The sequence below is a fragment of the Pteropus alecto genome, unplaced genomic scaffold (assembly GCF_000325575.1).
Source record: "Pteropus alecto unplaced genomic scaffold, ASM32557v1 scaffold109, whole genome shotgun sequence".
Lineage (NCBI taxonomy): Eukaryota > Metazoa > Chordata > Mammalia > Chiroptera > Pteropodidae > Pteropus > Pteropus alecto.
This window is the reverse complement of record NW_006494608.1, coordinates 4233843-4260449: the sequence shown is the minus strand read 5'-3', so window position 1 is coordinate 4260449 and position 26607 is coordinate 4233843. Positions and strand designations below refer to the sequence as shown.

The following is a 26607-nucleotide window of genomic DNA, read 5'->3' as shown; positions in this document are numbered from 1 at the left end:
AGAGCGTCTTAACTGGCGAAAGACATAGATACTCTCGAAAGACATATATACACACTGATAAAGGTCCTAATTTCTGCATTCTCTGCTGTAGTTCAGAGACATTTGAAATGTTGAGAGGACTGGTTATGTTGTCTGCAAAGAGTCTATTTGCATGCCAGACTGAGGAGGCTCCAGGGAAATAACTCACTCTAAGTGTGGACAGCATGCAGCAGGAAGGCTTGGTCCAATAGATAGTAAAGCTTCACTGGGGGTTTGGGGGCATTGTTTGTATTTACATCATGAGACCCTTTACTAACTTAAGTTTGGGAACAAAGAAGAGGTATTAGTCCTTAAGGGAAAAGTTCCTAAGCAAATCTGAGCAATTTTCTAAAAGAAAATTGGTAAGATACTCATACATAAAGAACAACATATGAAGAGCCTGTGATCAACTATGTGATTCAAAGAGCAATAGAATCCTTCCCCCCAAATAGATGTGGGATGTACTGTGACTTCAGAATAGTAGATTGAAGGCATCACCTCGCAGTAGGCAGCCCTATGATGGGCAACTGAATCAAAGGTGACAGTCCTGCATTTACACAAGGGACCAGCACAAAACAGGAAGAAAATGGTGGCTATCATGTTGGGCTTTAAAGAGGACATGTGTTAAGTGTGCACCTGGCATGCAACTATCCCTCTTGCCTGGGCAAGAGGAAGAAATACTGCATCCCCTTGAACATGGTAATTATTCTCTGGGAATGCAAACAGTAAGGTTGATTATGTAAAGTGCAGCTACCTCTGGCCACCTTCCTTGTTGCCTAAAGAAAGTTTGTATGAAGTGTGAATGAAGCCCAGCTGAAAGATGGAAACAGACTCAGCAGGCATTTTTTGTGAGCTCCTGTATCTTGCCTTGCCTGCAGCTTGCTTACATGCTTCCGGACTTCTCAGTAAACAAAACACCCCTTCATCTCCCTTAAAATTTAACTTATAGCAATTTGAGTTGGAATTTTGTCACTTGTAGCTGGAAGTTTATCAGTATACATGAAATATCCCCTTGGAATTTCCCAGTAATTAATTGGGGACTACTGTGAAGGGAGATGGAAGAGCTGCAGGCAAGAATAGTCATTATGTAATGCACACATGGCCATGCAAAAAAATGCAGAGAAGCATGAGAAGTTTATTCTCAGGTTTATCTTCTGTCTTTGCAATTGCTAATCCTTCATTCTCCTCTATTTCTTTCATTATTGTTATTGTTGAGGTTCTAACTCCTGGATCCTCAGAACTTGATCTGATTTGGAAACAGGATTGTAGCCAATGTACTTGAGTTAAGATGAGGTCATACTGGAGTAGAGTGGGCTTCTAAGCCAATATGACTAATAAGGCCCTTAGAAAGAGAAGATACAGACGAAGGGAGAATGCTGTATGACTACAGTAGCATAGGTTGGAGTGAAGCTGCTGCAAGACAAGAAATGCCAAAGACTGACAGACACCACCAGCAGTTAGGGAGAGGCAAGGAAATATATTCCACTAAAGATTTCAGAGGGATCATGGTCCTGCCGAGACCTTGATTTTGGACTCCTAGCCTCCAGAACTGTGAGGCAATAGATTTCAGTTTGTGGCAGCCCTAGGAAACTAATGTAAATATCTTCATGTCTTCCACTTCATCCAATTTGATGCCCCCCCCCAAAAAAAATCTGTTTTATAATCTTAATCATTTTGAGGACTCACTATATTAAAATTTCCTGGGATATTTGCATTTGAAAAGAGAACTGATGAGAGATAGCAATAAATGAATCTATAATGGTGGAATTTTTGACATGGAGGAAGGCAATCTCAGAGCCCTGTAAGTCTGTAATTGCCCATTTATTCCAATATTGAGTTTAAGGGTGACTTTGAGATTTTTAGAGATGTCTTAGGAGCCATGCAGAAAAGGGGGTGGGTGACAAGAGAAAGGCTAGGGATCTGGACTCTGAGATCCTACCCCCAACTGCAACCAGAGTAGCTCTTTTAAGTTTTGGGATTCCATATAAGATTTCATTTGGAAAAAGGGTTTTTGTGTTAAAATAGATAGTTAAGGCAAGCCTTATTTTTTCCCTTTGCCACTTCTGCAAAATGTGCCCACTTACATATATGCTTACCTCTAAAGCAGAGAGCTGTTAGTTTCTACTAAGAATCTAAGGTGAGGAAATAGAGACACACAGGATACTCCAACATTCCTCCTCTTTTGTTTTTAGCTAATGTGATGGGGATAAAGGGAAAGATTACCTGCTTTTTCTTTATTCTAGTATTTTTAAAACTGAGAATCAAGATCTTCATGATCCAAAATCTGCTAGAAGACTGATTGTTTTAAGTAAAAGTCAAAATATCTAGTTTATTCAAGTTGTTGATTTATTAGCTGTCTTTCTTATTTATTTTTTTTGCCATTGGGTGAACAGGGTAGGCTATCAGGTTGTATTATTTGCATTCATGTGATTGAGGCAGAAACAGTACTTGAATACAAAAAAATTGTAATGGATGCTGGAGGAATATATGTGGGAGAGTGGCCTGAAATTCTCCGCAATTGCAGAAATATAATAATTCTTACACATTTGTGTCCTGTTATACTTTCACGTGCATTATCTTATTGGATACTTATACAAATCCTGGGAGGTATGCAGCCTGGTTTTCCTATCACCATCCCATAGATGGGCTCAGAGCCTGTGGAGGCTCAGAGAATTGTATAGGGCCTGAGGTCAATTAACGTGGGGAATTGAAGCTGGGACCATCATTCTTCCATCCCGAGACCCTTACTCTGTATGGTAAGTGGTGGGTTTCTTTTCTTTAAAAAAGAAAACAAAACGGGTGAGGTAGGTTGAGAAATCTTAAAATAAATGCCTAAAAAGGACCTTCAGGCCTACTTTATCTCCACGCTTTACCATAAAAGCTTATGTCAGTGTGCTTTTCTCAAGTCTTTGAGATAAGCAACAAGTCCCAGGAAACAAATAGTGAACACCACCATAAATTTCGTTAAAAAAAATTCTCCAGTTAAGCATTTGAATCCCAAAACGCTCTTGAAATCATAATAGCTAATCATTCATCCACCCACTCTCTTCCTTCAGTCAAGAGGCTCAGCGAGTCAACACAAGTGCACCCTGAGCTCCCAGGCACTGCTGGCGGCGGGCAGGTGGGTAGATGCTCAGTTTATCCCAGGAGAATGGATTTTGGAATGTCAGTTTTTTCTTTCTTTCTTTCTTTTTATTCCTTTGCCCTCCCACCACCCATTGGAGCTCATTTTTTAAGTTCCCAGCCTAGGCTGGGTACATTGAGAGGGAACAGATGTAGGCTTGCTGGGTGGAGGGAAATAATTTTTACTAGTATAGGCCGCTAAAAATAAATCAGGGACAGAGACACTTTAGCTCAGGGTAAAGCAAGCACCACGATGGAGTCCAGGCTGCAAGCCCGGGGTCTTTGTTTTGTGTCCTTTATAAAATCGCCCATAGGGATAGCAAGCTGTGTACTGGGAGTTCCTACTTCCCAAATTTGGCCCCAAAGGCAGATGAGTCCGACAGAGAGGAAAACCCTGAGTTTCCAAAAGCATCCTTTTGTGAGAGGAGTTTCAGGGTTGGCCAGGGGAAATGTAAAAGTAGAGGGGGAGCCAATAAGGGGTGTGCTCAGAGAGGCCTTAAAAGAAAAAAAGAGACTTAAACTGTGAGCGAGAGAAAAGGGAGCGGTGAGGCGGGGTGGGAGGCGACAGGAGCAGGAAGAACGCAGACCCCGCGTGCGGGCCGCTGGTGTGGTGGCCGGCGGGGGCGTCCCGGCGGTGCAACGAGCGCAGGCCGAGAGGGCGGCCGTGACATCACGCCCCGGCCCCCTTCCCTCGCCGGGTGGGTGGGGCCTCGGCGCGCCGAGCGGGCGCGGGGTCAAGGAGGGGGAAGAGGAGGAGCAGGCATGAATGTGTCTGCGTGAGGACCTGGGAGAGGCGAAGGAGGCAGAGGGGGGCAGGGAGCGCGCGCGTGGCCTTCGGCGCCCGGGGTTCCCCCAGCACCGACCTCAGCCGGCGCCGCGCCGCCTCCTTGTCAGCACTGGCCACATCGCAGCTGGGACCCGCTCTGGGCACGGGGACCCAGTGCGGCCTGGAAGGAGCGAGAAAGCAAAAGTAAGTCAAGCTGCACTCCCAAGTTTTCCCAACTTCGCCCCCTGCGGCGGCAGGGGTCTAGCTGCTCGGCGCGTCCCTACGGCGTGGAGTGGAGTAGCAGAAAGAAAAGAGACTGGGCGGAGGCGGGGGCGGAGGAAGAGGGAGCGAGGGTGAGGGGAGCGTCCGGCAACATCTGTTAAAACTTGGGGGAGGAGAAGCGCGGGCAGAAGGAGGAGGAAGAGGAGAGAAGGGAAGGAGAGAGTGCGAGGAGGGACGCGCGGAACCGAGGGACAACTTTTCCACCGCGTGAGTAGCGCGGGCTGCGCTGGGCAGGAGCGGGGGATGGGGGGGCTCCTCCACCCGCGCGGGTCTCCAGGCCGGGATGGGACCTTCTTCCAGAAAGTCGATTGGATGCCAGGAGGGGCATACTGTGGGGACTTTCTTTCTTTCTCTTTTCCCTCCCTCCCGCGGGTGAACCAAATCAGAACTGTCACTCAGGGCCTGTGAGTCAGAAGGGATCGGATTACACGATCCCTGAAACCGATGCCGGAGCTGCACGAGCGGGGAGCGGGCAGGGGCAGCGCCACCGGCGCGCTTGCACACTCGCCGTCGCGCACACTCGGCGCCCCGACTTGCCCTCTTTGCGCGCCCCGCGGGCCCCTGCGCCGCACAATGTCGACGACCCGCGTCCCCTGCGTCCAGCCCCGCAGCTCGCCGTAGCCCGAGCCGCCCGCGCCTCGCAGAGCTTGGAGCCGCTCGCCCGCGTCCCAGACGCGGGTCTATGGGAAGTTCGGGGACTTGACAGCCGCCGCTTGCCGCAGGTACGTCCCGCCCGAAGTTCTTTGTTTCGCGGGCCCGGCACTGGGCAGCCAGTTCCTGCGGCCGCGCCGGCGTTTCCAGGTCGAGAGGGGGTCCCCAATGAAGGGAACGGGAGGAAGTGAAAATGGCTGTGAAAGGCACCCAGATTTAGAGAGCAACTCGTAAGGCGTCAGAGCAAGGCTTTCATTCGCTCATTCCTCCTTGAAGCTCCCTTTCCAAGTGTCTCACCCCTCGGCCAACTGGAGACGGACAGAAGAACTGCACATCCCAGAGGGGTACGAAGTTTGCTACAGCGGCGACGGCACCCCTGTCCCCCACTGCTCACCCAAAGGGTGAAGACGAGCTAGATTAGACTCTCAAAGCTCGGACGCCGGCCAGCGCACTGTTGCGTCCCCCTCGGGTGCAGGGCGCGGCGGGCAGCGGGCGGGTCCGCGCGGGGCTCGCCGCTGCGGGGCTTCCTCCAGCCAACACTTCCCTTCCGAGGGCGGGGGGAGCGAAGTGCACGGAGAGGCGCGCCTCCCCTGTAATAGAGGAAAAGCGAAAGTTGTGTATGATCTGTGTATGATTTGGGATTCCTTCATTTCTTTTCCTTTCCAGGGACAGCACAAACAAACAAAAGAAAAGAAAAGAAAACAAATAAAGAGAAGCTGCAGGGAGTGAGTGCGGGTATGTGGGTAACCGTGGCCCCTACAACAATTTTTTAAGAGGCCGCAGTTTCACAGAGCAGATTTTGTATGAATCACTCTGCAGGGGACAGTTACTTTCTTGAGTTGCAGAGGGAAAATAGGCGGGAGGAGGTGGAGAGGGAGTAAATATTTACTCCGAACTTGGAGACTTTGTGAGTCTTTTCAGCAGATTGCCAGAGGCTAAAGCACCACTGCACACTCGGGCCTTTTATCTTTTCCTGAACTTTGTGCTTGTCTCTGATTGCATCTCCTTCAGGAGATGCCACCCCTAGCGTAGTTGGATCCAGGCTTGCTGACCCTTTGTAGAAAGAGGCTTAAGGAGGCTTCCTCCTCCCACTCTTTCTGCCCCCAATTTCTCATCTCCCTGATTTGCAGTGCCGAATAGATTCTGGCCTTGGGTACAGTGCTTGTGGCCCTCTGCCAGTTTATATGTACGTGTATTTATGTAAAACATTTTCTCCCAGCTCTTTGCCAGCTGTTCCACATTTTACAGCTGCCATTTCAGTTTGAAATGATGGACTGTCCCCATCTCCAAGTAAAAGAGCCCTTAAGTCAGAGGTGTGGGGACACAAAAAAATAATTTTTCCTCCTTCTAAGCTCCTTCTAAGTTCTTCCAGCTGGACTAATAAATTAACAGGAGAAAATGTCCAAAATTTATTATGGATGTACATGCGGGGGTGACAAGAATAAGAGACCTGAAGACACATTGGGCAGTTGAGATTTATATGTGGTTCTGAACAAAGAGGGAAGCAGGGGACTGGGATTTCAAAGGGGAAGCATGCAATTTACAGGTAGATGAGAAAGAACAAACACGTAGTAAACAAATTGTTGATGGGCCACCCAGAAACAATTGGACACAGAGGGATATCTAATAAACAGGCTTTGCTAGATTTCTCTCTCTCTGACAGTATATAGTTTATAATATGCTAATGTGATGCTCCTGTCCTTTAAGCAGATTTTTCTATCTGAATTCCTTTAGGTAGGCAAGGAGGAGGACCAAAGCTTCTTTCTGAGTCTTTTATTTATTAATAACCAGCTTAAAAGTCAATAGCCTAAAAGGCATATTTTGGGGTGGCAAAACTTAGGTTCCCCTCAGAGGTTGCTGTGGAAAGATGTGGGCAGTGCTGTTAGCCTGACTGGTATTATTAGTTCTAAAAAGCACCTTCTGCTCTCCTTTTGCTTTTTTCCTTTTCCCCAATTTGTCTTTCCAGAGCACTTTGCTGGAAATTCACAATAATTAGGCTTTTCCCCCACATGTGATTTTGCACAGAATTTGGATGAGACCATTTTTTAGATCCCTGAAATATGTGTCTGCTGGAAATAAATTAACTTAAAAAGAGTTGCAGCTTGAGTGGGATGGGCATAGCTGGTGGGGGGCTTCTGCGTTGGCTAACTAAAATGATTTGATTTTAGTATGTTTAAGGCAGAAACTATTCATCCTTCCCATGTTAGGCTTTTTGTGTTGTTTGATGTCTTAGCATGTTATAGACTGAAATCTTTAAGAGTTGGCCTAAAGTATTAATTTTGAATGTTTACGTAATTGCTCTGTAATTTGAATAGGTGCCTTATTGATTGATTCTTGTAATTATTTCATTTAGATTTTAAATTAAAAATTAATAATAGTCTGACAGTTTCTTAATTACACGTGTCGAGATTATTTTGAAGTAGGAAAATGCTATGTTTTAAAGTAGTGAAATAACCTCAAAATATCTTCATTTTTTTCCAAAGCATTACAATATTTCAGTTGTGAGAATATATTAAGGGAATGGCAATTGGTCTTAACAATGTAAACTGTGTGAAGTATCTAAAGAATTTGTTTATGTTGGGAAGTATTGGTCTTAACAACCTGGTACACATATACTTTGGACAGGTGGACTACAGTCAGACCTAAAACAAACACAAAAAAATGTTTATATTAGTTGTAACAGCATACTTATAGAGAGAAGAGAATTTACTTTGTACTAAAAGCTATTTAATTAGAAACTCTGTGCCTGAGGGGAGATCCTTTCAGGGTGTATAATTCTTAAAGTCAGCCTAGGGAAACCGGTTAAGATGCCTGAATAAGTCCAATGTGAGAGGTGTCTTGTGAAGCACTTTAAATGGTATAGATTATATTATTATTACTAGATTAGTAGGATACCTGTCAATTCCTGGTACCTTTAAAATATTTGTATTCCTTGATTGAACCCTGGTATAAAGACTTTTTATTGTATGTCTGATTTGCAAAGGACTACACACAGAAATGAGAAAATGAATACTGATGACAAATGGCTCTGTTGAGTTATTTCATTACTTATTTAATGCAAGAGTCATTAATTTATCAATTTTATGCCCAAGCCTAAAAGTTGAACTTTCCTTTGTTTCTAGGCCAGTTTTCTTAATTATCTGCATATTGTAAGGGTTTCAGACTTTGGTGCTTAGTCGGTTAGAGGTCCTTCTTTCCCTGTAAGGTGTCCTGCTCATTGAGATACCCCCTTTTTTTGAGGATAGGGTTTGGGAGTTTATGAAAGGAAACAATTTCATGATCATTGTTCCATGCACTCACTTATATGGACAGTAATGTACTAGGAAAAACCAGTCTTGAAGGAAAAGTGAATCAATGAGTCATGAAATCCTCAAGAAAACCTTAGTAATGGAATGTTAATGCTTTTAGACTATAGTAGATTATCTTAAAAGTCAGACTTTTCTTCTTTATGCAGTTGTTGTAAATCCCCAGCTAAAGAATTCTTTGAAGGTTTTAGTTTTGCTGGCATTCAGATTCTATAGTCAGTCTGATTTGTTTTGGAAGATTCAAGACAATTTCTGCCAATTTATATTCTGAGAGGCAATTAAAATGCTGAAGTGACTGTAGAGGAAATGTGTGTGTATTTAATTTGTTAAAAGATTCCATTCTAATAATGACTTCAGGTTGTCTTTCCATTAAAGTCTATTAGAAGATGCTACCCTTCACTTCATGTTGTCATTTTTCTAGATGAAAATTGATTTGTTCTAGTTTCAAAGCAAATAAAAGGAGGCAGAATAAACAACAACAGGGCAGGGGTACTGCTGCAAACTTTTTCAAGTACTTTCAGTGTATTTTTCATCTTTACTTTTATTTGATGGGCCTGTGAAATAGAGCTGTAGACCGGCAAAGACTTTAAATGAAATTTCACACTTTGATGATTTTTTTTAAACTTTGATATATTGACAGCAAAAGGAGCTGCAAAGCTTTTATATAACTTGAGCAGTAACGCCAAGCAGCAGTCAAACGTCTCTATGCATTTGTGTTTAACTGCAGAAGAAAAACATGTCCATGGGCAGTAGAGGTTCTTATCAACCCCTTAATCCCAGATCCCAGCAAACCTTGAGGGCATGCCTCAGATCTTGCTGAAATCACTGTAGACTCTCACAGTTTGCAGATTAAATATGCTATGTGTTTCTGGCTCCAACAACAGTTTTATGAGCTCACTAAGCTTCCTGTTTTAAGATCCTTTTCTTAAGTTTTTAGGAGCTGCTAAAGGCAATGCTGTCTAGAGTAAGTGGTATTTGTTAATTTAGAGACACTTGAGGTATTTCATTCTCTCTTTAAAAATTGCCAAAATTATTTTTACATCGAAGGGTTAGTTATGCGGGGATGAGGGAGGGGAACTGTTTGAAAGAAATTAGATGTTAAATGTTTTTGTAACGGAATGTCATTGCAAACTTTACATGGTGTCTTAATTGTTCTAAGGTACCTTTTCTTTGCTAGCCCCTTAAAATCAGACTTTTTCCACTTGTAATTCTAAATACACCATATTTTAGTGCCACATTTCTTAGCTACTCATGACCACTTTTAGTATTTTTTTAAAATGTGAAAGTGTTTTTTGTTCTATGTGTGTATATTTCAACTGGACAAAATGTCCCAGAAAATCTACGGCTCTCTAAAGAAAGTGAATGAACAAGCTATTACATAGTTAATAAGGTGGCATTGGAACATTTCAGCCCCTACCTGAAAGGCAATATCGCATTGAGCTTCACATCTGCATCTGTAGTATCTATAGTTATGTCTTTACATAGGTACTTTTGTATTTTGCCTAAGTCATAATTAAAAAAGAAAATACTCACATCATCGCCCAACATGTCATGTCATATAATTCCCAAGGGAACCGGAGCCAATTTTGTGCTTAAAGGTTATTCAATGAATGAAATTGTGAAAGCCCATTTGTCAAAGTACTGCATGGTTTCTGTTAGTTTTCAGGCCCCAAATTCATTGTCTGCCCCAGCCCTGCCATTAGTCATCAGTGTATTAGTGCTGCCTTCAGGCCATGCTGCCCAGCACTTCTTCACACTATTATAGCTTTGAAAGTGTACTCTGTCGACTTGTAGAATTACTGCTCTGATTTCCGCTTGGCTGAGTTTGAGGTGAGTTCCCTCCCTACCTTCTGGCTGACTGTAATCCTTGCTTTCTTTTAAAGCTCCTTTCCAGAGATTTAGGGGAAAACTTTCTTAAGGGCCCTGTTGGCATCACACTGTGGTTTTGTTGTGGCATGCAGTGTACATATAAATTGTACCTGCAGTAAATTGGATTGATTGCTGGCTTGAAACAGCTAGTAGTTCTTTACTTTTTTTTTTGGAGAGGAGTGGGAGTGACTCTGTGTGCACATGCGTGTGCCATGTGTGTGACACAGGAGTATGTTTTAAACATAAGCACTTGATTGTATATTTGAGTGACTTTTTTGCCACAAAATTAAATAATGGGAGATAAGTGTAATTTTATTTAAATTTCTCTATTGATTCTGCACCTTTAGAATGGAATGTGACATCTTATTTGCTCATTTTCATGTGGAAATTTTTAGCGATAGCTACTTTGACTTTTTTTTTTGAAGATTGCATAAAACACCTAACAATATTCCTGAGTGCTTTACATGATAAACTATTGGTTTTTACAAAAAGAGATGGAAAACCTACAATTTAGATGAACGATAACTCTAAAATTGCAGTAATGAAGGAATAAGGCAGTTAACCCTGTTATTAATTTTATTTTGTGATGTTTTTAAAAAGTCTCAAGAAAGTTATCTCTGTGTAGAGAAACCTCAGCCAGCAACTTAAGAATGAAGCCTAAATGAACTAAGATGTATGGGAACCTGAATGGAGTGACCATAAGTGTGGACAACATCTGCTGTTTGAGCTGTGGCTGTTCAGATGAAATTGCATACCAAAGCGTTTCATTGGGAGGGTGTGCAATTTGGTATAGTTTGCATTGGCAGTTTTGTACAGGATTGTGGAGGAGGAGTGAAAAATAAGATAGCTGAATAATTCTGTCTGTGAATAAGCAAAATTATAGACTTAGTGGACCAGAAATAATTTTTACTGAATAAACCTTAAATAAAAATCCTTACATTTTGAAAAATTTGCTTTTTAAACTACAACTAAGATTCAAGAATCACAAGTTTAAAATTGGGAGGATAAAATGTGATAAACAGTACTTCACAAAATAGTACATTAAGTATCTTTGGGATATCTTTAGCTGATTTTAACAACTAGCAGGCATTGGTCTAATATTTGTGATGGTTTAAAAGTAATTATTCATAGAACATATGTACTTTTCTCCCTTAAGCTGAATTGTAAAGACACATGTGATCCTGGGAACCAAAAGTTATGTAAGTTCTATAAGAATAATTTCTAAAGTTAGTTTTTTTTTCTTCTGAAAATGTGTGAAAATTTTTAATTCCTATAAATCTCAGTGAAACAAGACAAGGGACACCTTTGATCATGTTTTTTGACTTTGTGGGTTTAAGGAAAATATAGTTTTCATGAATTTAGCTGATCTATAGATTGATAACTGACTTAGCGATCTCTGAGGATTTTGTCTCAGCAAACCCACAGAAACGGGGGTGGGGGGAATGCTAGCTTGCTTCACATTATTGTTCATTCATGAATGGCACTTGCAAAGCCTCACTCACTGAAGTATACTAGACTGGTGTTTTATAGTAACAGTTATTAAATAGAGACCTCATAATCCCCTCAAATGTTTCTCATAAAGTACTACTGGCAGCAGAGAAAGTCAGAGTAGCTGATATTTTTTGAATACATATAGCAGAAAAGTAAAACTGGCACACAAAATGTCATTTGTGATTTTAACTATAATAGGAATGATTATGTCAAATAAGCTTTTTAGTGGTTCAAGTTCAATATACGGGTTTCTTAAAAATTTTGATGTAGTTAATTTACTAAAACCAAATTCACTTAATCTTTAGCCAGGCATTTATTTCCCCTTGGAGTAATTTCATTTGGAGATGTCATGAATACTGCTTATCTGAGACCAGGAGCTTCAGAAATGAAGGAAAGATTGAAAACAATAGGCAGCAAATTTGGGGAACTACTTTGGCACCTTGAACAGATTGTGGCTTTCTTATCTGCAAGTAAGGCTTTAGGTTTTCCTGATTATGGAAAAAAATACCCTAAATAATAATAATAAAAAAACAAAACTATCACTGATCTTAAAACCATCAGCAAAATCCCCATTGCTCATATGTAAATCATATGTAAAGGTAAAATAATTGTACAATTAACAATATTATAGTTAAAAATTCATGAAGATTTCACTAAGAACTTAGGAAATTGAGTTTTTTTTTCTTGCAGAAAAGTACTGATAGGGAAAGGGGAGGAAGCCTTAGAAATCTTGGGAACTGTTGGTATGTCACAGACTACGCATGTCTAATTGATTTTAAGTTCAGAAACATTTTGAGCACAAGAAAACATCAACCACATTCAAAAACCTATGAGAGGTTTGCTATAATGCGTTATTATGTGAAGTCCACTAAATGTTTTAAATTCCCTAAATTTTGCTCATTGAAACGCAGTCTATTTCTCACTTTCAGAATTGATGAAAATTTAAAAAGTTAACATTAGGTTTGTGCCTTTTGATTTTTTAAAAATTTCTTTTTTTAAAGGATTCATTTTCTTTAGTAATTGAGTTTTAATGCTACAGGAAGGTATAACTAATAGGAATTTTACCAAAATGGTTGCTCCAAGAGTGGCATCTTGAAGTAGCAGGTAATCTAGAAATAAAGTATGAGAGAAATGTCTCTCCTCAGTGATACAGAGGAGGCCCCTCAGAAATCCTTACATAGGCTGGTGCCTTTTAGATTTTTAAAATATTAACGCATTAGGGAGACCATTCAGTTCATAAACATACAGGCAGGTTTAAGTGAATGTAATTTCTTTGGAGGAAAGCCTTATTCCACTTGAGCAATAGTTCCCTAAGCTGCACAGAATAATTTCTCACTTAAGGCCTAATCTCTAACTGTTAAAAGCTCTGCTGGAATGCCTTCTCTTTCTGATCCCTCATTGGCAGTTGCTGTTTTAATCTATCAGAAACTGATTAGGTTATCATTAATCAAGCTTTTAATTCAGTTGTTTTAAATCTTTAAATACATTAAGAAAAAAAATCAGAATCATTGCCCAAGTTCAGGCAACTTAAAAATAAACCAACTGGATGAGAGAAATAAATTAAGTAGTCTGTTCACAAAAGACGCGTTATCGGTTTATAATTACTATTTCATTTCACCTTAGGTTAAAAAATTGTTTAGTACAGTTCAAACATTTTAAATGTTGGTTTTAGTACTACTATTTTCTCTTAAAAATTTTAAGCAGAGCAGGTTAAAGAAATCCATTTAGATCCTAAGTTTCACCTCAGAGACCTGCAAGGTGAAAGACTGATTTTTGCACATTTCTAGAATTGTGATTTTTCATACTCTCTACTACGTAAAGTCTCACGGTTAAGGTGAAACTTTGGAACTCCACTGAGGGCCTCCCTCCCTGAAAGATGACAAGATGTGTATGAACCTTACCCATTCTCAACACCTGAATCTATTTAGGGCTGCTAATGAAGAAACGGTATTAGGGGGTCCAGGTTAATGGACGATGAGTTACAAGTTTTGTGAATGAAGCACACCCGCTTGGTATCCTGAAGACATGGCATTCCCAGTGTTTTATTGTAGTGCGACACACAGGGTGTTGCATTGCAAAGTACCTGGAAAGTTGTACCTCTGGATTCAGCTGGTAAAACGGCTGCGTACATATGAAAGCAGGGCTGCCACTGACAACTGTTGGAAATGCTGCTGGGCTCTAATTAGAATATTCCCGTGGAGCAGGTAATCAGCATGATGAAAGTGATAGGGGCGCTTCTTCCGCAGCAGAGCCTCTGCGGGGTTCGGATTGTTCTGCCCGGTTTTGTATTTTCGGGAAGACCGCTGCAGGAGCAAAGATGGAAACGGGGCTGGGAGCGTCCCCGCGGCCCTGACATCCCGTCATTTTAGAGGAGCCACCCCCGGGTGTGGACCTGAGCTGCTGACCGGACCTGACCGCTGCCGAGAAAGGAGCAGGGACGCGGCGGCGCGGCGCTTCCAGAGAGAATGCCCTGGACTCGGAGCTGGGACTGCGACGCCGAGACCCGGAGGTCCGGCCGCGGGGGCAGGGAAGTGTTTAGGGCGTAAAGAAGCGGCGGTCCCTGGCACCGTCTGAGGGACAGCACTGCAGGGAGCCCGGCGTGGACGCGCAGAAGGCCAGCGCTGTCAGAGAACTACCTAGCCCCACAGCCTAAGAAAAACCATAATTCCAATTAATTCGTTTTTACAAAGATAAAAGTTTCTGTTTGGGGATATTTTTATTGCAGCCCTAGTGGCTACTCTAAAAAGAGGGCCACCTGAGGCTTTTTGTGTTAAAATGCTTCCAATATAGGTCCCCACAAGAATTTCGAATTTGGTCAATGTTGCCCCTTTTGCTGACACTCTAAAATTGGCCGCGCACTAAATCCTCACCTGGTCAGTGGCTCCAGGAAGCTTTAGATGCCTTCTTTGCAGGAGTTTGAAGCAAGTTTAGATTTATAATTTAGACAGAAAAGACCCACCTGCAGGCAGGTTGTTAATAGGAGAGGGATTAGGTTAATAATAGGGTCTGGAATTCATTGTGCCTTGGGTTTAGGCTTCCGGGAAATTACAAAAGGTTCAGGAATGGTTGAGTGGGGGACAAGCCAGGACTGCTTTTAGGAAGGAATCTTTACCCTTCTATTTACCTAGGAGACTAGGCTTTAGCAGGCATACACTATTAGCGCAGTTTTTCCTGGTTGCAGTATTTTTTTCTTTAATATACTCAAGCATCTGGGACTCAAACATCAGCTACAGTTTTTTTTTTTTTTTTCATAAGCATAAAAAGTCAAGGGACATGCCAGCAAATTTTGCACGTATGTTGCAGTGGAGAAAGGGGTTGAAGGAGAACAGTGTGGAATTGTAAGAAAAGGAAACATGGTCAGGGGAAAGTTCTCATTTTATTCATATCTAAAAAACTGATATTTTCCTCCAAGAAAAATCTTGAAGCAAAACCAAAACGTTTTCCTTGACATAAATAAGTTGTACTTTACTGTTTAGGAAATTCCAGGATTTCAAAGTAGTACTGTGAGCTACTGCCCCAATTTTGTATGTTTTAGGATTTCACCAGGAATTTTTACTGGTCACTTCTATACCTCAGGCTTTTGAGTATCAACTCAGGACCAAATTTCTCAACTTCGCTTAATCTATGAAAAAACCACCATCACAGGTAGAAGTGGACTCTTCTGCTCACTAATTCTTAGTGCATAGTGTTGATGAGGTGTGAGCATGTTAAAACTTTCTCTTTTGTAATGGACAGGGACAAAGTTGTATTTTTATCAGTAAAATAAGCTGATATGATGCCTTGGCAAGTTGCCATTTTCATAGCCCTCTTCCAAGTACAAGCTACACTTTTAAATAATTAGTTACTTACTAATGAGATCCAAAATTAAGTTGTCAAAATAGAAGACAGAGGCAGACTCTTGAGTGACCAAGGGCCTAATTTTTTAAAAATCTATTTCAAACAAGGGGGGTAGGAATTAGTATTCTCTGCCACCTTTAATTAGTGCGATTTTAGTCAGTGCCTGGGGCTTTACCTCTTCTCCCATGAGCCTCTCTCTGTGGTGTTGAGTATTTGGAGAGTTTATTGCTTTGTTAAAATGAAGTCCTTTGCTTGGGGAAAAAACCAGTAACTTTACAAAAACCAAGTTTGTCAAGGAACTTTGGTGACTTGTCTCCTTATTACTGTTAATTAGTTCTATCTACTAAGGAAAAGACTGATTCCTTACCAGGAATCCCAGCTCCTCATGGGTTTTTCTGGTCTATTGGCTTGTCTCCGTGTGCAGTTTTAACTTAGTAAAACTCCATTCAAATTCAACCAATAAAACTATGTGTTTTGAGGGAAACAATTATAGTAAATGTGTCTTTATCCAAAATGATTGAGGATGGGGTGTTTTGATTAATATTCCTTTTAAAGTTTTTAGTTTTTATGTAATTTGCCAGTTTTCAAAGAAACACTAGATATAAAAGATATGTAGCTAAACCAGTGACGATTTAAGATTGAAGACACTGTATAAGCATCTGGGTCATGGAGTCATCATCACTAGATCCTTTCTTTACTCGGTACACATTCTTAGGGGTACGAGGTGTTAGGAAGATAGCCAAGGGCTTGTCCTCTTGAAGCTTACTGTCTGGAGAGGAGATGGCCTTTTTAGCAAAGATTCCAAAGAGTTCATCATTGTGATGGGTACTAGGCTAGGCTCATGCAGGCTGTTGGGATTCAGTTGGGGTGTATAGTCCATTCGTTAGTTCATCTAGTCAGCCAAGACTTAAATGGGTACCTACTTTACTGGGTTTAGAGTAGTGAACAAAAATGTATAGAGCAGTTGTCTGCAAGCTTTGGTGAGCCTGATAATCACTAGTGCTGGTTACAATACAAGGTTCTCTGGTGCCACCCTCCAAGACATCCAGTATTGGACCAGGCAATCTGAATGTTTCACAAGCTCTGTGGCAGACCGATTCAGGTGGCTCTTGTACCACTCATAAATAGTGCTGTGGATGGGGATGAATTGTTCTGTGGCATACTATAAAGACTGACATTTTAATCAGCTTTGGGGAGCATTAAAAAAAAAAAAAAAGAATCATTCCGAGATTGTTAGAGTTAGAAGGGGCTGTTGAAAATTTCTCCCTCAAGGGTTCTTTATCTGGATTCATGGAAAAGCTTGGAGGGCCCATGTTCTTTCTGAAATTAAATGTACACTCTAGTGTTTAAGGGTATTTTTCTGGGGAGAGGATCCATAACTTTTAACATTTTCTTAAAGAGAACTGCACCTTCTCCCCCAAAGTTAAGTCCCACTGTGTGCTTGAAAACTGAGGAACTGAACAACTCCATTCAGGTAGCCGGTAACAAGGCCTTGCCCTCTGGACTTGTGCACGATGGCTGCCCTCTGAAAGGAAGTTCTGAACTCCTTCACCGTCACTTTGTTAGGGGTCTTTGAGGGCTATTTCTGAATTTGAAGTGGATCTTAACAATTGATATGTAAATTTAGCTTTGTGCTTATTTTCTTTTTTGTTCCAGAAAAGCTGTTCTTAAATAACTTGTGCATTTTACAATGAATGATCTAGGAAAAGAAAAGGGAATTAGTGGAAAAGCTGGTCCTTCAGTGCCACTCAGCCTCTGGGTCTTAAGCATTTCTAGTTACTTGAATTCCAGATTTCTTGCACAGTAAAAAAAGAATTTGCAGTTCCCCTTGCAAAGTTGAGTTAAGGATGACCAAAAATATTTCATCTGGTATTTTAATTCTTTCAGTCAGGTAAGCAGTTGCTTATTTTACTTCACTGATTGCTGTTTTGACTGAACATGGTGTCATTGCCTGCTAAATGTAGAAAAGAAGCGGATAACTCTACTGAAGTGTTGCAATCTAGATAGCTTGAAGAAAACATTCTAGAGAGAGGGTACTCGTCATCTTTTCTTGTATTCTTTGTAAGCATAGACCATGATTGCAAAAAAAGAACGTGAACCAAATTGAGTGAAAATTGATGAATGATGAGTTAGGGCTATTATCACATGAATGAAGCCAGTGAAAGACTAAGTAACTGAACTTGCCTTTAGCTGAGTTTTAATATTTCTTAAGTGGTTCCAGTCTTTGCTGTTGGCAGTCTTTTGACTTTCTCTGTGGGGTCGAGAGTGTGTTGTTCTATTACTTTTGTTTGGTTTAACAAGATATAACTCAAATGAATTGAAATGGTCTCATTTTAAGAAACCTTAAAGAGTATGGTTTACCTGAATGGAATTAGGATTAAGCTGCATATTGCAATTCAGATATCTTAGAGAGGAGGAGCAAAAATCACTGGCTATTTGGCCTAAATTATTTTCTGATTCAGAACTTTGAGTAGGGTTTGGATTTGAGAAATTGTTGCATGCTTTTTAAAACATCTAATTAAAAACCTTCCCCTGTTTGGAAAGTTATCCTAGTGCCACTTCCTATAAAGTCGGCCACCTGAAGAGACGTTTGTAGATGTGGCTTAAAAGAGTATTATGAGTGACACTTGGGTTTCACACTATAAACAGCTAAAAATTGAGATGTTTAGACCATTCAATAACAAATGCCCAGTAGGAATTTGGGAAAGGTCCCACATTATGGACCTTGCCCTCTGTTCTCCTTTTACACATTTGACTGACTTGTTAATAGAACTTGAGGCATTTTTGCAATAAAATATGTAGCAAAGGCTCTTCCACATTTTGAATTCACTAAAGCTGTAGGCACCTCCTCAGGTGACAGAAGTGGGCTTTTGAGTGACATTTTTTCCCCACTCTTATTTGAAGTTGATGGCCTGTTGTTTTATTTAGGTGTTCCTGGTAGCAGAGAGTTGAAGTAATGAGAAGGCATCATGGAGGCCCAGTCCCACAGCTCCACGACCACTGAGAAGAAAAAAGTTGAAAATTCTGTAGTGAAATGCTCCACTCGAGCAGATGTCAGCGAGAAAGCCGTGGCCTCCAGTACCACTTCCAATGGTGAGCAGCCACAGGGATTACCAGCATCCAAGCCCACAGTCATTTTTATATTCTCTGCATTCCTTGTTAGTTGATCTTTTGCACCTGGACCAGTGTTTATTCTATGAGAGGCTAAAGCAAAATGGGGTTAGAGAGTGGGGGTTGGTGGTACAGTTTGGGCAGGAGTTCGTAATCTCTATTTTGGTACTGAAGGTGTTACGTTTTCTTCCAAATTTTCTAATTTGAGATGTAAATGTGATTGCTTATTTATTACAGAAAGTTGCAGTTTTGGCGTTTTGGAAATCGTCTTGATTAGTCTGGCAGGAGTTCAGAATACTTCACATTTCACATGGAAAGTCTATACTAGTCCAAATAGTTATTAGTTATTAGAGAAGGTACAAAAGTTGCGTTGTCAAAATTAGTGACAGGATTCTCCCACCCCCAACTTTAAGTGGTCTACTTTAAAAGATTTTAGAAGTTGTTAATGGTTGAGCCTCAAGGTAACACCAGTATCTGAGATACAGGTTTTACTGCTGGCTTATAAAAATTTAATTTACTTAATTTGTGTTCAGAGATAACATAGCGCCACTGTTTCTATATGCTATATTGGTATTTTAAGCCATGTGTTGAGAGGCATTTCAGTTCAGGCATGGAGCATTGAAAATGAGTTCCAGAGCTGCTTCTGGATAAAACAAACTAAATAGATCAATGGTAACCTTCCTTTCTCTGCTTTTCCACTCTCGTGGGTCATTATTGCCTTTGCCGTTTATAGAATTCATAGCCACCTGGCCTTCCTGAATTGCATTCCACTTTTCTACATGCCCTGGCTGGCAGTTCTGTTTCTGGACACTGCATATCTGGGCACACTGATTTGCATGAACCAACTTGCTTCCTCCTTCCCTGTGGGCTTATCTTTTATTTATTCAAGAAAACTATTACTAGGTTGATTTAAATTATTTTTACATATAATTGGAGAGTCAGAACCTGAAGGTAACCTCAGCCCAGAACCGTAGACTCTTAACAGCAGAAATCCAGTAAAACTGCGCCTTCCTGTCCTGACTGTGGTACTGCCTGAGCTGACTTTCTAAGGAGCCTGCTCTCTATGCCTATCCTTGTCCATGATAAGTATGTGCTGTGCTGGCGCCCTCCTCCTTCCTGGATGTCACCAGTATGCATTTCTGGCTTTACTGGGTGCGGGGAGGGGCTGGCATTGAACCTGCTGGCTAATGAGTCCTATTTTGAATTGATCCTTAGGGAGGTATATTTATGTCTGTGTTAAAATAATGACTTTTCTTTACACAAATATGATAATATATCTGTATTTCTACCTTTATTTGTGATGTTTCAAGTCAGGACTGGAATTTATTTTTATTAAGCCAGATATTTGCATTATTCTTCCAGTGTGTTTATAGAAGGCATAGTTTCTCCTTTAAAAAAATCATGTGACCCTTGTTCATTTTTTCTGGAATTTGTAAAAGTTAGACAAATTTATTATTTTAGAAGTAGAATCAGTCCATGCAGTGTTGGTTATTTGGTAATTTTAATGGTAATTTTGATGGAATAAGCACTTTCTGTATTTTATGCTTCATGAAACATCAACTTTTGCTTAATCTTTATAGCTTGTGTGTATAATTGTGTGTGAGTAAGTGGTATGAGGTATGTGGATGTGTGTGAGCATGTGAGTGTGAAGACAGGCGAGAACCAGTGTAAGTTGGTAGAAGACAGAGTGTTATGGGGAGTCTCTATGAGCCACTGTCCTTTCTGTGAATTCTAGCACAGTAAAAACAGCGGTTTGTTCCTCATGCTGCTTCTTCTGCCACTTCCATAGACATGCTCTGGAGGCGTTCGGTGCTGCTGCCTTGGTCTTCAGCTACTCTTTGATCACAGGTTGCCCTTATGAGCCCATTTAGGGTGACTAGGAACAGAAGTAACCTAAGCAGCCCTGTGGCAGCCAGCATGCCTGTCAAGGACATTATCCCAGAGAAGGAATAGTCATGATTTACAAAGTTAGTCCTATAGTCTGAAATAACCACAGCATTGATTTCTAATCCAGATTCTGTGGGCTTCCTGCCCTGATCCGCCTCTGCTTTTGAAGCAAATGTGTGCCCTCCTAAATGGGTATAAAACCCATCTCTTTTGGGGGCAAATACTCATTGGTCAGGTTTGCAGTACTCTGGCCATTTTTTCAGTGTTCCTGTTTCTACTAAAGGGATTTTACTTCCAATTAAAAGTGGAAGTGGTGTTTTTAAACATGATTGCAACCTTACTGGAAGTGTCCAAGAAAATCAGCCAACAAATTTAATGAAGGGAAAAGTAAAACAAAGAAAGATACATTTCTTTCTTGGTGATTGCTTTGCATAAGCAATGATAATAATTGTAATGACCTTTTAACAGTCCTCTGTTTCATCTAAGTAGTTCATAGTCTCTTTCCAGCTCCAGGATCATGCTCAGGGAGTGGACGGGCCTAGTCTCTTCTTCGTTCTGCAAGCATGCTTTCCTCTGCACTTAAAAGTGGTTAAACAGCTTGTCTCTGGGTTTTGGTCCTATGCCTCATTTGGGTTTTAGAGCTCATGGGTAATGGCTCAAAGGTTGACTCACTGTGTGTGCTGGCTGGTGGCTGCCATTGCCATGGTCATTTGTATATCTGTCCATTCTGTCTCTGTCTCCCTTTCTTTCTCTTTTTTCTACAAACATTTTATAAGTGCTTGGATACCTACACTGAGGCTATTTACCAAAAGGAAATTAAAATAATTTTGATCTTATAGCAGGTAGTACTGGTCGCTACTGTTTCCAGGGGGTTCTTATGCTTCCTTTACGAAGCTCTGAAATTCAGGGAAGTATAAATGAACAATTAAAAATGAGTTTAGCACTAAGAACCAAATGGATGTAATATATGCATTTTCTCTCCTGTCCACAATTTAATGATTCAAATAAACAAAAATGTTTTGTTGTGATACTGTGCTAGGTTAACTTAATTAACTTTTCCAGCCATTATGTGCTGCAATTTGTTCTGATTATGAGTCTTCCCGCCAAACCATGCACATTCCACTGCATGTCCTTACAGATCTGTTTTCTTACTTTTCTCAGCTGAGTATCTATTCCTAGAATAACATTCATATAGAGTTTTGTTTTAATGCACACATACACACAACCAAAATGGTTCAAAAACCTTAAACAGCGTTTTAAGTAAGCATTTGCCTCTTAACACTAAAATTTAAAATAACACAAATGAAAAACTTCTAAATCTTATACAGGCAATAAGACAAGGCAAATTTGATTTTTGTAATGGTTAAGAACCTATATTAACATATAAAGCATTCCCTACTCTTACTCAGGAACCACAGTATGTGTTTCATGTGCCATAGTTAGATTTTAAGCTTTAGTGTTATTTATTAAGAATAAATGACAAAAAAGAAGACATTTAGTTTTCCGAATGTTTAATTATGATAGTTAGTAAGTGATTATTTTTGGAATCTAACGTGTCTTTCACATATAAAGTGTGCACTCATATTAAGTATCATTGTTTACTTAAAAATCTGCAAATCCGGTAATATGCTAATACTGTAAGTAAAATGCCTTAATAATCTGTTTCTGGTATAGATTTCTAAGCTACATGTTGTGGGTTGTAAATAATAAAAGTTAATCTAGATATTCCAATGTTTCAGACATTTTATCCTATAAAATTTCTTCCAGTGACTTGCAAATACCAACTTCTCAGTCTGAAGTGTTTTGTTTATTTTTGGCCTATGAATTTTTTTTGATCTGATATTTCTTATTAACCTGATTTGAAAAATTAAGAAACTAATAATAAATGTGTGTCTTGGGGATCTTTTATCAGATCTGATAGTTTTTGGGGACTACCGTAAAGTGATAGAAAGCTAAAATGATTATGCTAATGGTGATGCAATACAAAACCAAAACTGATAGATTAATAATGGAGGGGAAGTTTCCTATTCACTTTCTTTCAGAAAGAAGGGCTTGGTTTCTCTTTGCTTAAAAAAAATTCTTTGAGGTTTTAGGGGTAAGTGCTGTGGGTCTATAGATACGTAAGAGTTACTTTTTTTCCCTCTTGAACTTTTGGTTACTTCTTGGCCTTGTGATTTGTTTTTCAACTGTCCCAATACATGGATGTTAATGGTGATATCTGTTGGCCTCCTGGTTGGGAGTAAGATGACTCGTTTTGTGCAGTTCACACCATATAGACACAAGGTTGTGAGTTTTTGGTTTCTTGTGTCTTTAGTTGTTCAACATCTTTTTTCTTGACCACATCCCATTTCCTGGCATGCAACAGTTGGATGGAAAGGACTGTCAGATAAAATAGATTTCATTTTCTAGATTGTTGGCTAGGAGCACCCACAGGCTTTGAGATCTGAAATTTTGGGTTGAGTTCTGGCAACACCAAGTGTGGGCAGATTAACTTCTCACAATCTCATTTTCTTCCTCTGTTTACCAAGATAATAACTAGACCAATTTCACAGGATTTCTGGGAGGATTAAGTGAGGCAATGCCTGCACCATTCTAAAAGCTGCACACGTTGTAAGAGCTTAGCAAATGTCAGCCATTGTTAGTAGGACAAATCATGTGGATGAGTTAAATGTTATGAATTCTAACAAAGAATTGTGTTTTCTTGAAAATACATATACGTTCTCATATTAGGGAAAATTGTTTGGCAAAAGTAATTTTTAATTTGCTGGACTCTGAAAAATAGTTCAAGATGTTGCATAAATCCCAAATGTGAGGAAGTTTGCACATATTAAGAAAGGATGGATCAAAAAAAGTTTCTGTACGTTCCTTCTGAATGCCTTTACTTAAGCCAGAAAATAGAAAAGATAATTTCGAGAGAATTTATTTTGATTTCTTTAACCTTGGAAACTAATGTTGGTTGTATGCGTTAACATGAGAAAAAATATGCATGTGTCATGTCTCTTTTCTTGATTCTTTTCTTGGGGTAAATTGTTTCCTTTCCATTAATAGGATGGTTTGGGCTGTTAGAGTTAGATTTTATTATTTTTAAAATAAATTTTACATTTTTAAACCAATTAATGATGAATAACCTGATACTCCTAAGAGCCCTGGCTCTCTTGAGTTCTAAACTCGTGTCCCTGAATCCTGGTAACCTCTGTATTCTTATTTTGGCTGAGTATATCGGCTTTCGTGTGGTCACCGAGGCTTGAAACCACACTGTCACCTTTGACCCCTCCCTCATGCTTCCCATGTACAAACCAGTTTTGAGGTCCTGATAGATTTTCCTCTGTAATTATTCACTCATGTGTCCCTTTAGGCCATGCTACTGCATTGTGCTATTTAAAACCTCACTACCTCATGCCTATACAATTAAAGCAGCCTATCTAATCACCTTGCCTTTGGTCTCTGCTCTTCTCATTCATAGAACTTGCTCCTGCAGAATTAATTTTTCTATTGTTCTGCTTATGCCATACCCCTACTCTAGAACCTTCACTGATTCCCAGCTACTTATAAAGTTCAATGTCCTTTGCTTAATATTTAGATATCTCCCAAAATCTGACCCCAGTCTGACTTTCTAATTTCATATGCTACCACTATACTGTCCCACCCATAACATATGCCTTAGCTAAATAGAAGGGCTCTTTGCCTTTGTTAAAATGTTATTCCTGCATAAAACAAGTATTTTCCCTAATATCAATGCATGTTTAAATTACTCTCAAATGTGATTATGTCCTCAGTCTCTTTTTCTCCATGTAGTCTTGTGTCCTTTTGGGAATTACCTAGTAAAACTTGATTTTTTTTTTTGTATTTTTAAATTATTATTTTAATTAATAGGCTATATTTTAGAGAAGTTTTAGGTTTACAGAAAAATCGAGCAGAAAGTACAGAGTTCCTATATAAACCTCTCCTCACCCTTACAGTTTTCTCTACTAGGAATGTTTTGCGTTGGTGTGGTGCATTTGTTAAAGCTGATTAACTAATGTCATGTAGCTTCCATTACACCATCATACAGAATAGTTTCACTGCCGTAATTATTCATCCCTCTCTCCTAACACTTAAATTTTTACATTTTAAAACTTTTTGAGAGTAGCTCCTGGTTTGTCTTTTCTCCATGCCCCGTCACCTCCTGTTCAGTGTTTTGTACTGGGAAGGCTTCAGCAGATATTGAATAAGCCAGTATAGTACACAGACCTGCCAGAACTTTACTCGGCTCATTGAGGTCAGGGAGCATGTATTGTACAGCAGTAGTGTTGTTGCCAGGGTTTGAACCCTGCCTTTACTGCTTGGTTGCTGTGTGATCTTGGGCTAATTACTTAAAATCTCTGTGGCTGGTATAGTGAGTAACCAAACATTTTAACTATTATTAGCAATAATAGCCTCTACTGGATATACTTTGACAGGATTTAATTCACTGATATGTTTCATCTCATTCCTTTTGGTGCAACATCATTTGTTGATAATCTATGAATGTTTAAGCTATAATCTGAGAGAATTAGAGGGGTCAGCTAACAGAAAGTCCTTAAAATGTGGTGGTCATCAGGATGTAGCTTGACAGGCAAGTAGATAATAACATCTGGGATTAGGGAACAACACTTCAATCTGTTGGTCTTAAAATTGCCACCAGTTTGGATTTAACGATTCAGATGCTTTTAGGGTGTACTTCTCATTCATAAATACTCATTGAAGTTTTAGGATGAAATCAATAATTTTATGGTAATGGGCTTCTCTGGGAGCTCCTTTTTTTCTCTTGTATATAGCCACTGGATTTCTCTTCTAAAAGGGCACTGCTTGGGTACTCAGATAAATTAGGAATAAATAACCCTATCTTGCCACAGTTTCTCAAACTTGGGAGTAAAAAAAAGCCACAGCATGATGTGTTCTGCTTGTGGAAAGGTCCCGGGTTGCCCTTGATTGCTTGTGATCATGTGATGTGGGTATTTCATATTTCCAGAAACAAACTGGTCAAAATCAGAAATAGCAATGGAAGAGTGGAAGCTTGGGGCCAAAATGATGCTTATGGGAGTCTCCCTTTTGTTAGACATTTTGTGGCCTTCCATCCTGCACCACTTTGAGCTGAGAGGTAGGGGATGGGCTTTCCAGGCAGCCCACACCATGGGATGCTAGAGGACACCAGGCTAAGCACTGAGAACCATGTAGAAAAGTAGGCGGGGTGATAAGGAAAGCAGAAACCTTCTGTTATCTCGTTTACATGGAAATCTTTTCAGATATATCAGCTGCAATTTTTATTTATTTTTAAATTACAACATTAGTCAATCTTTTTGGTGTACTGTTCTATGAGTTTTGACAAATCTATAAAATCATGTAACCACCATCACAAACATGAATAGTTCCAGCACCCCCAAAATTTGAACACTTACTTTTTATACTCGATATAGTAATACATACAGTATGAATCATCAGTAATAATAGAAAACATTAGAACTCCAGAAATTGTTTGGTATTATTTAGTATGTTTTTTAAAAAATGCATGATTTTTAGATCCTGCTTTTCCTCTTTATTTAAATCGTTCCTGTTGAAATGGTAGAACTAAAATGTACTTGAAAATTGCCCGGAAATGTATAACCTAGTATCTCTGCCAGTCTGTCTTTTTTGAGTGTGCAGTCAATGTATTGTTTCATTTTAGGCCAATTTAAAACGTCATTTAATACTTAAAACTATAAGACAGCCATATTAATGAGGGTTTTTTGTTTGTTTCACTACTATGAATTAATTGCCCAGGTTAGACTTAGAACATTTAATGCATCTCTAACCTAGAGAAAAAATGTCAAAGGCTTTGTTAAGTCTTTCCTTCCTTCCTTCTTTCCTTCTTTCTTTCCTTCCCTCCTTCCTTCCTTCGTTCTGTTCTGTTTTTTTTTTTCTTCTCTTCTCTTCTCTTCTCTTCTCTTCTCTTCTCTTCTCTTCTCTTCTCTTCTCTTCTCTTCCCTTCTCTTCTCTTTTTTGTAACATCATCCTTTCCCCCTGTACTTTTATAGATAGGACTTAACCTCAGCTAGGGGAAATTTTTTTTATAAATGTTATTCCTAGCCTGATTGAGGCTGCTGTGTTTTCCTTTCTCGCTTTTTTCTCTTTTCTTTGACTCTTCTCAATCTCTTTCTTTTTTTTACCACCCCCACTCCCCCAGACCTTTAGTGGTAGAAAGTTGAGTTCCATCCCAATTATTAAATCTTAGGAGACCATTCCCACATGGTTCCGTAAATGGTAGTTTCA

General features: G+C 40.0%; 1 protein-coding gene across 3 annotated transcripts in view; it reads left to right on the top strand.

The window, feature by feature from the left end:
- The first annotated feature begins 3879 nt into the window (after window positions 1-3879).
- GLI3 (GLI family zinc finger 3) overlaps window positions 3880-26607 on the top strand; it is a 268708-nt gene continuing 245980 nt past the window's right edge. For 2 of the 3 annotated variants that reach the window (XM_015599524.2, XM_015599523.2), the window contains exons 1-2: window positions 3880-4111; window positions 18271-18435. In XM_015599524.2, the coding sequence (XP_015455010.1) occupies window positions 18312-18435 (124 nt within the window). In that variant the 5' untranslated portion in view covers window positions 3880-4111; window positions 18271-18311. Of the gene's footprint in view, window positions 4112-18270; window positions 18436-26607 lie in introns of those variants that run through there. The other variant, XM_015599525.2, reaches the window with a different exon arrangement.